Below are 9,391 nucleotides of genomic sequence, written 5' to 3' on the forward strand. Positions count from 1 at the left end.
CCCCCCACCCCCCCATCCCACCACCCCTCCCGGTGCACCACGCTGCTGGTACTATCGCACCCTGTCAAGAGGCAAGTCAGCCATGCGAGCGCTCTCGACAATTCTCAGCCACAATCACCGCGCACGGGGGCAAATCCCCGCGAGCGAGGATGCACGAGTAGTGTAGATGGCCGCGCAATGTAGCCCGTACATGCGCCCTCGCCCGGGGTGATATGCCCCACCGTGACGAACGGAGGCCCCGAGCGGCCGATATATCAATCCACGCTCGAGAACGCTCGGCCTCCTGTCAGCATGGGCCCCTGTACGTGAGGCTGGTCCCCTTGGTACCCTACCGGGCTCACCAGCCCATGCTCCGGCCCCGGATCCCATGCTCAGGCCCTGCCCCCAGGGTCGGTGAAGGGGCCTTCCCCCATGGTGCACAGTCGGCCAAGCACGCGCACACCGTCTGCCTTCATCTTTGCCCCTGCCTCCCCATACACAGACACACAGACAGACAGGCAGGCAGGCAGGCAGACATATATATATATATATGGACACACATACCATACATACGCGAGCCTCGTCCTTCGAGAACAATGTCCAAATGATGCTGACACTACACATAATCCGCCCCACCGAGGACATCGGGGCGCCGGCCTGGCCAATGGCTGCGACGGGGCTTGAAGCCCTTGTTTGTCGCCGAGGCCGGCCCCCTCGGCGCAGTGCGCTTCACAACCGAGCATCTCCACCTGTGCCGGGGGGGGGGGGGGGGGGGCTGCGCCAACATCCCAAACCCAACGGAGCACAGCCCCAAAGGCCCGCACACCACACAAACCGCCACACCAGGAAGCCGCCAGAAAATCACCACAAACCAGGCGGGCTGGGGGGGGGGGGGGGGATTGCGCACTATCCCCGCCCCCGAGGCTGGGAATGGCTTCTCCGGGTCCAGGGCTCCCCCCGCCCCCCTTCCAGGTGTATGTGCCATGATAATAGCTCGCCAGGGCGAGGCAGAGCGCCGGGGGAGGGGGGCTGAGGAGTCATTGGCTTTTGGGGGGTGGGCTGCTTTTTTCTTTTTTGCTTGCCAGCCCAACCTCCTTGGCTGTCCTCCGTGATTCCCCATGGTAAGGTGCTCCGCAGGAGGCGTCGTGTGGAGACTCGAGCGGCCCCACGCCACTAGGCAGGCCAGGGGAACCGATTGTCTCGCTCCGCCAGGCAGGACTCCCACAGAGCCGGCCAACCGCACGCGGGTATGCCCCTCGCGGCATGGCTGACTGTCAGCATGGCACGTGTAATATGCATTTATACATACGCGCGCACACACACACACACACACACACACACACACACACACAGCGAGACACAGACACACACACACACACACAGCGAGACACAGACACACACACACACACACAGCGAGACACAGACACATGCACATGCACAGGCAGTCCCATCCATGCGCGTATTTACATGGCCAGTCCCCAAGGAGGAGGCGGCATCTTCACACACGCACACCCAGCCACAGGGAACGCCCCTCTCCGCCTCGGTCGCGGCTTCATCCTCCGGGGCTCGCGGGCCCACTCTCTGGCAGTTTGACACATGCCCCTCCCTATAAAGATCCACTTACGGCACTCTCCAAATGGAACGCCCCGAGGGGAAGAATAGAGAGGTGTACGGTGCAAAGGAAGAAGAAAAAAGACAAGGCCTTGCCGCAAGAGCCAGCCGGCTCAGCTTGGGTGGCGATGCCCAAGTGTCCGACAGGGGTCTGGTTGTCAATGAGCGCGCATGAGTCGCCCAGCATGTGGCAGAACGATCGGTCCCCGGCCCGGCCCGGGGGGGGGGGGGGGGGGGGGGCGGGGGCGAAGCCATCGCGCCCGGTAAGATCCCCCCCTCCCCCTCCCCCCTCACCCTCGCCCCTAGCCCTGCCCAGCGCCGAGGGCATCGGGCCAGCGGCCCAACCGATCGGGGCGGCCACCGGGGGGAGGACACTTCACGTGTGAGCGCCTGTCGGTCACATGCTCTGCCGCTCCGGGGCGAAGCTCCGTGGGAATTCACTCTCAATTAAGCGCTTTAACCCCGGAACCGTCGGCCACCATGGACATATTTGCGCGCAAGGATGCGGTGTGTCTATTATTTTTTTCCACCTTTTCCTGGCAGGGTGCAAGCTCCCCTCTCCCCTTGCTCGTCCGCCCCTCCCGGGTGACAATGCTTGGGGACCCCGCCGGGGGGGGGAGCAACCGATGGGCCCAAAAAGACCCGATCCCCGAGGGGCCTCCCGCGGCAGGATACATAGATCGTTCGAGAGGGAACGAGAGGACGCTACGTGTCCCCTTGGCCCCTGGATTGGCTCAGGGTCGATGGGCACCTGGGGAGAGGGGGGGGGGGGCGCCTGGGCCACCGAGGGATGGGTCATGCATGTGCATGAGCGGCCAATCCTCCCTCTTGAGAATGTTACCTGGCGAGCCCGGGCACAAGCGCAATCAGGCCTCCGCGCCAGGCGACCAGTCAGACCACAGGACACCCCCCCCCCCCCCCCCCCCCCCCCCCCCCCCCCCCCCCCCCCCCCCCCCCCCCCCCCCCCCCCCCCCCCCCCCCCCCCCCCGCCTTGCGACGACGCCGGGTCTGTCGCTTTTCGACGCCGCCCCCGCGCCCGATGCTCCGGGAGACGAGGTGACTCGCTCGCAGCCGCGAGCGGACCTCTCCCGGCGCCTCTGCCTTCCGCAGGGAGGCACGTGTGAAGGGGGCCCTGCACGAGGCACGGGCCGCGGCCGTGGCTCGCCGACGGGCTCCTGCCAACAGATGGCCCCCGCCCATGAGGGGGACCATCAGGGCACCGGGCGAGGGGTGCCCCGCCTCCTGCGTCACCCGAGGCCCGGCGAGATCGACGCACACCGGGGCCTTGGTGGCCTGAAATACGCCCCCCATACAGCGCCATTATTGTCACTCGTCCGGGGTGGCGCACGCGCACGGCGCGCACCGGCCGCCCGGCACCGCCCCTCGGCAAGGGGGACGGGCACGAGACCGGAGGGCCGGGAAAAAAGAAGAGCCCACACACATCGATGTGCAGCTCTGGTCCGATTGGCGACATGTACCTCGCACAAACCCCACCCATCCCCACTCCGGGGGGGGGGAGATGGCCGGGGGCAGGGCCATCCTCAGGCGTGGACGCGCCGACACCGCCCGATTCGGGCACGCACCCATATACACACACATGCGCGCGCGCGCGTCCAGCCGGGGGGCGCCCTTCACAGGGGGGGGGGGGGGGGGGTGGTCTCTATTCTGAAACCAATGACCCTGGTTGGCCGCCTAGCCGGGGGGCCGATCTCGCCCCGGGCACGGGGCAGCCACTTGATTGGCGACCACCCCGCTGTGCGACATCCAACATTGGCTTGCAGCTGCCTCCCCTCCCCATCTGTCTTGCTCTCGTCCCCATCCTCCCCCCCCCCTCCTCCTCCTTCCCCCCCCCCCTTTCGCCTCGGCTCCGGCCTGCGCACAAGTACACGCACATACGCGACAGACGGACACACCGGCCACGCTCCCTCTCCTGCCAACCATGTCTGCCATCATCCAATCCCTGGAGAAGATCGTCGCGCTAAGCCCCCCGGTCAAGTGGTCTTCCTCGGCTCTGTGGCTGGAAGTCGACTCGCCGATGAAGACGGCGACCGCGGTCGCCCAGCTGGCCGAGCGCCTGGTCGCCCAGCTTGACGCCGACATGGATTTCGACCTGGAAGCCACGCCGCGTGCCCCGGAGTTGGCCCGCGGCGCGGGATTCACCCTTCTCTGGGCACTACATGTAATGACCCCCGACAAGGCGGCAGAAGACGAGCCACTTGGAAGTGACGGTGCGTCTCTCTCTCTCTTGCTTTTTTCTTCTGCCCCTTTTTGTCTCTCGAGAAACAGACGCCCGGACGGCGGGTGGATGTCCGGAGAGCGTGAAGGACGCGCAAGGGCCCATCCATGTGTCCCCCCCCCCTGTCGAGGCCTATGTCCGGTGGGGCTTGGTGCTTGTGTGCACACGCGCACATGCACGCGCACATGCTTCTGTCCCCCTCCACCCCCATGTGCACCATCTCACATGTGTCCTGCAGAACTCGCCATCCTGGCTGCCATGCGGTATCTCAGCCGCTCGCGCGAGTTCACCGAGGCCCTGCGGTCGGTGAGTGTGCCGATCCCCTCTCCCCGGCCGAATGTTCACCCACTGGCGGTGATGAATCGGCCACTGGCGCTCGGGCACCCGGGCGCCTTGGCCTTCCTGAACAATGTGCTGCACGGCTGCAGCGAGTCAACTCGCATGAAGCTGTCGGTTCTCTATCACACCGGCGCCGAGCGGCATCTTCGCGCTGTACGTTCTCCTGCTTGCTTGACAGCTGCTGCAAATATCCGCATGGCTCCGCCGGCCCCCTGTCCCGCGCCAGCTGCTTGCCCGGTTCTCTAACCGGCGAAATGTGTCATACTAGCTGCTGGCCAACCATCGGGCCATTGCCGAGGCCAACCGGCCGAGGACCCTGCTGGCGGTCGCACGCTGCTTGAATCTTGCCCTGATGCAGCTCCCGGCCTCCATCCGCTGGGGCTATCCGGAGGATGTAACCCCCCCGGCCCCGGCTGCCGACCCGGTTGCCCCGCTGTCTGACACCCTGCTGTCGACGGTGTACGTCCTCGGGTCCATGAGCCTCCTGAATGATGTGTCCAAGGTATGTCCCTTCCCAAAGCCGGCCCTTCCGCCCTTCCGTGTGGGTCTCGTGCCGGGCTAACCCGCCCGCCCTGTCAGACTTGCATCTTCCTGATGGAGGAGTCGGCTGGGCTACATCCGGAAGACCACCGCCAGAGTGACATCTGGGCCGCCCTCGGGGATTTGATGCGCCTGGCGTCGACGCTGGTGAGACACCACACCCGCCTGCGCGCCGAGCGCTCGGCCTTCTTTGTGAATGGTCCAGAGCAGCATCAGCTCTGGCGGCCACACCGCCAAGCCCTGGCCTCGGTGGTCGGTCTGGCCGTCGCCGCGGCGGCTATGCTCCGCCGGCCCTGCCTCGGCGCCTCGGCCCCAACCGCCGCGACGATCGATGCCTTCGTGTCTGTTCCCATGGTGGCCGACATGCTGGATTCATGCGTCCTGGATGCGCTGGTTCTGTTGCTGCTCCCCTCGCGGCCATTTGCCCGTCGGGTGCTGCAAGCCCCTCCGTCGGAGACATTGGGACTGGCCCCGGCGCAGGCCGCGGCCCTTGGCTTGAGCCGGCTTGATGCTGAGGCCCGTGACCCGGCCGCTCGCAGGGACTTCCTCGGGATCGGTCAAGACATGACGGATCTGCTGAGTGAGGTGCTGGCTGCTGGCTTGGCTCACCGGCTGGCCGTGGCCGGGCTTGCAGTGCCCTGCTCGCCGGAGTCGATGCCGGCCAATGACGTTGACCTTGTGGAAGCCGGCATCGCCATGGCCCTGGTGACCAGCGTGTGCCGTGTTTCAGATGGCGTTTGTCGTACCCTTCGTCGGAAATGGATTCTGCCACTGGATAGGTGCGCCAATTTCGCTCTCCTCCCCTCCCCCCATTGGCCACCTACCATCTGTCCCAGGCCAGCCTTCCCAGGGCGTCCCCATGCCTAACACACACATACACGCACGCACACACACTCTCTCTCTCTCTCTCTCTCCTCCCCGTGATGCTTCGTGATATGCTCCATCGCCAGCTCGAGGGCAGTGAAGCCCGAGAAGCAGCAGACCCTTCGCGGGTCACTGGCTCGGATTTTGACCCTCACAGGCATCGACTCCTCCACGCGCTCCCTGATGAACCTCACCTTTGAGTTCATTTGGGTTCTTTGCTGCCAGAGCGGTGCGTTATTCTGCCTCCCCTGCATTCCCCCTTCCCTTCTTTTTTTTTTTGGCCCATCCCCTGGCGTCATCTTGCCTGCTAAACCATGCACGCTGGCACATCCTTTGTGTCCATGAACGGCCATGATCGACGGATGGCGGGGATCCGCCGGAAATGCACGCAGCGAAAGCGGTGGTCGCGCACTTCGGCCATGGCAATGCGGCCGGCATGCTGGCCAATAAGGCCCTGATCCCAGAGGATGCAAGTGACGAGGAGGATGATCTGGAGCCAATTCAGTTTGGCGACCGGCCTCTGCGTCTGTATGCCAAGGGGTTGGACTTCGCGGCTGAGGTCTTGCCTGATGAGGAAATTGTGCGTGTCATCTACCAAATCCGAGCAGCACACAGACACACACACACACACACACACACACATAGCTGGGGCATCATGCTTTGCTGTGCCTTGACGTCTTTTTTTCATGAAAAGGACTGACCATACGTCGTGCTTTCTCCTCGTCCATGTGCACACGCACGCACACACACACACACACACACACACACAGCTGGACGTCATTGATCATGTAAGTGGCACTTCGCGCAGCGAAACTCCCCGACCCGCGCGGGCTCCAATGTCTACGGCTGAGATGGAGGAGCTATCCAACATGATGACCCGGCTGGAGGCCATGGGCATGGTCAAGAATCCGACTGACGACTATCGAGATGATTAGCCAGCCTGATTGCCTCCTTCCCCCTCCCCGACCAGATTCTCCCCCTCTCTTGTCTGAGGGGAGACAAGGGGGCAACTGACCCACGGACAATACAAACTCAAACGAAAGGGAGGGAGGTTTGGTATTTCGATATTAACAGGGAAAGGTGGGGCACATGCACACACATACATACACACACAAATATATATAAATATATATATATATGGATATGCGCGCGGATGGATGGGCCAGGAGGGAGCGTGCTCTCCAGGGGGCCGGGAGGGGGCGGGAAAGAAAAGATGATCTCCTGGCCTAGGAGGGAGGGGGAGGAGGAGAACGCCGCTGTGCTTCTATATGCCAACATGGTAGACATGCTGAATGTGCGCACGGATGCTGAGAAAGGGGGGAGAGGGAGGGAGAAAGGCCGCAGGGAGTCGGGGATGGACCGAGGGTGCTCCTAGACGTTGAAGCCAGCCAGGCGCATGCAGGCCTTGTGGGCCTCAATGACGTCGTTGCACAGGGGCGAGTCCGGGCCATTCTCGAGGGCACAGAGGTCGCGGACCTTCTGCAGGTTGGGCACGGGCCAAGGGCAAATTAGTCAACATCTGATGACCAGCGAAGGGGGCACACTCACCAGCGCGGAGGAACATGAGGGACGGACCTTGGTGTCGGGGCAAGCGCAGCAGGGCTTCAGCTTCTTCTCAGGAGCAGCGGCCACAGGGGCCTGGGTGACGCTGGCGGGGGGGACCTGGGCAGCGGTAGTCATCGTGTGTGTGTGTGTGTGTGTTCACAAGTAAAGAGAGGTGCAGCGGGGGGGGGGGGGGGGGGGCGGAAGGGGCGAGAGGGAGGTAGGCACTGTGGAAGGGATCCTCGGAGGATGGCGGTGAAGGGCGGCGGCCCTTGGGCCCAGGGGCCGGAGTCGGACCATTACATAATGGCCAGTTGAGGAGCACCAGGGGGCGGCTGGGCACAGGGAGGGGCCCTCTCCCGGGCACACGCAGGTCCCTCCCGCCGGTCTCCCCCCTCTCAGGAAAGGGTGATCGCCAAAGGGGGTCCGTGGCCAGTCGGGAAATAGGGCACGATCCCAGCCACATGAGCCGCGCCTTCGGGAAACGTGCCGAACTTCCGGGGGGGCGGGGGACGGGGCTGGTGGGCGGGCCAGGACCGAACGACTGACCGGGCCACAGTGCACGACACGCATGCACACACGCACTCACACACACACACACGCACACACACGCACATTTACACACACTTACACCAGCTCAGGGATGCACAGCAGGTCCTGGTCATACGGTCGCCATGCAGCCGAACAGCAGGTAAACCACCCAGAGAGACCCATGCGATCGGGGTCCCAATAAATGTCTGGGCATGTGGCAATAATCGTGATCTCGCATGAATTGGACTGGGTCCTCGAAAATATCGGGGCATTTGGCGGAATTGGACGATTATTCGATCCAACCCCTGATTTGATTGGCCCAAGGGCATTTCCGTCACGTTATGACATTTGTGGAATCTCCATCGAGGTCATGTGATCCGCGGCGAGCTCTGGACATCACCGATCGACATTCGGTCCGAGTCTCCAGGCAAAAGATCGTTTAGTGTGTTGGAGAAAAGGCCGCGTGGGAGGGGCGTTGATGAACCAATCGAAAGGGACCGCTCGACATGAGGAAGCGCTTCGTGCTGCCTTAGGACCTGCATGAAGAAGGGGAAATAGATCCCTGTCCATGGTTCGGGATGTGACTGACACATGTGGCCGGGGGTGGATTGGCCTCGGCAGTCTCAATCGGAACGGCTTTAACTGGAGAAGAGAGGGATGTTGAGAACTATTCGGCTTTTGCAATTTACCAGCATAAAGCACAGGAAAGCTCGCTCGAAGACCAAGCTGAGGAGGGGCTCTTTGTCTCCGGGGGGGGGGGGGCGGGGGTCTCGGAACGTCGGACCAGTAAGAGATCCGAGCATTGGCGCGCACTTTTGGCAGAGAGGGCCATGGGACATCGAGCCAATAGGAGCCCATGTGGGAACGAGTATTCGAGATGCCGAGGGGTACGGGAGAATAACTGTGGGTTTTGGAGAACGCCCTGCATTCGCGCACAACTGGCCGGGCACATGAGCAGCACAGAGTAGGGGGGGGGGGGGGCGGGCGGCGGCCTAGCAAGAGCCAGTTGATGCAGGCTGTGCAGCCAACGCCAACAAGCATCCAGAAGTGAGGAAAGGTGGAGAGCCGCGTCACTCTGAGGGGCGAATGTCCGATCGGGTGGGACAAAAGACATCGTACCTTGTGAAACTGGGGCGGGGGGAGGGGGGCGTAGCGGGCACGGAACCGACTCAAGAGTGGGGGGTCTTTCGGAAGGAGGGTGGACATTGTGAGGATGCTCTTGGTGTATGGGAGGGATTGTTGTATTTTGGGCTGAGGTGTCGCCAAGTCGGCCTGAGGGACACCTTTGTGGTACTCAATGTGGCACTCAGTGGGGCACTCAGCTGACAGCGGGGCTCTTGGGCGCTGGACGCCTCAAAGGCAACCTCCTGGCAATCTACATGAAATCGACGTCCCTGAACTGTCGAGAGTTAGAGGGGGGAGGGGGGTCTGGGCTATTCAAATCAGCACAGGGGGAGACCCACGCTGAGAGGCATGCGGAAGAATGGCTTGATGAATCTACTCGGCTTCTCAGTGGCCGATCGCCAAGGGAAACATGTATCCTACCAAGGAGGGCCACAGGACGAGATGGCCGGATGCCCTGCTTGAGGGCTGAGCCAGAAGACGGTCCGGGGAAAGGGCGGGGCCTGACGGCTTCAGTGGGCGAAGTGGAGAGGGAAGGAAGGCAGGAGAGCGAGAGAGAGAGAGAGAGAGAGAGGGGGGGGGGGGGGGGGGGGGGGGGGGGGGGGGGGGGGGGGGGGGGGGGGGGGA

At 63.4% G+C, this 9,391-nt stretch overlaps 2 protein-coding genes across 2 annotated transcripts; one reads left to right on the forward strand and one right to left on the reverse strand.

Annotated features, from left to right (window-relative positions):
• Nucleotides 1-3,529: 3,529 nt before the first annotated feature.
• H696_04527 (hypothetical protein) lies at nucleotides 3,530-6,504 on the forward strand (the record flags this gene model as incomplete). Its single annotated transcript, XM_009498407.1, has 7 exons — nucleotides 3,530-3,818; nucleotides 4,065-4,318; nucleotides 4,434-4,667; nucleotides 4,745-5,484; nucleotides 5,656-5,798; nucleotides 5,962-6,149; nucleotides 6,340-6,504. The coding sequence occupies 7 exons, from the start codon at nucleotides 3,530-3,532 to the stop codon at nucleotides 6,502-6,504; spliced, it is 2,013 nt and encodes a 670-aa protein (XP_009496682.1).
• Nucleotides 6,505-6,940: 436 nt separating this feature from the next.
• On the reverse strand, nucleotides 6,941-7,249 carry H696_04528 (cytochrome c oxidase assembly protein subunit 17; the record flags this gene model as incomplete). The annotated part of the gene is made up of 2 exons (XM_009498408.1): nucleotides 6,941-7,048; nucleotides 7,145-7,249. The coding sequence occupies 2 exons, from the start codon at nucleotides 7,247-7,249 to the stop codon at nucleotides 6,941-6,943; spliced, it is 213 nt and encodes a 70-aa protein (XP_009496683.1).
• Between the last annotated feature and the right edge of the window lie 2,142 nt (nucleotides 7,250-9,391).

This window comes from Fonticula alba (genome assembly GCF_000388065.1).
Source record: "Fonticula alba strain ATCC 38817 unplaced genomic scaffold supercont2.7, whole genome shotgun sequence".
NCBI lineage: Eukaryota > Rotosphaerida > Fonticulaceae > Fonticula > Fonticula alba.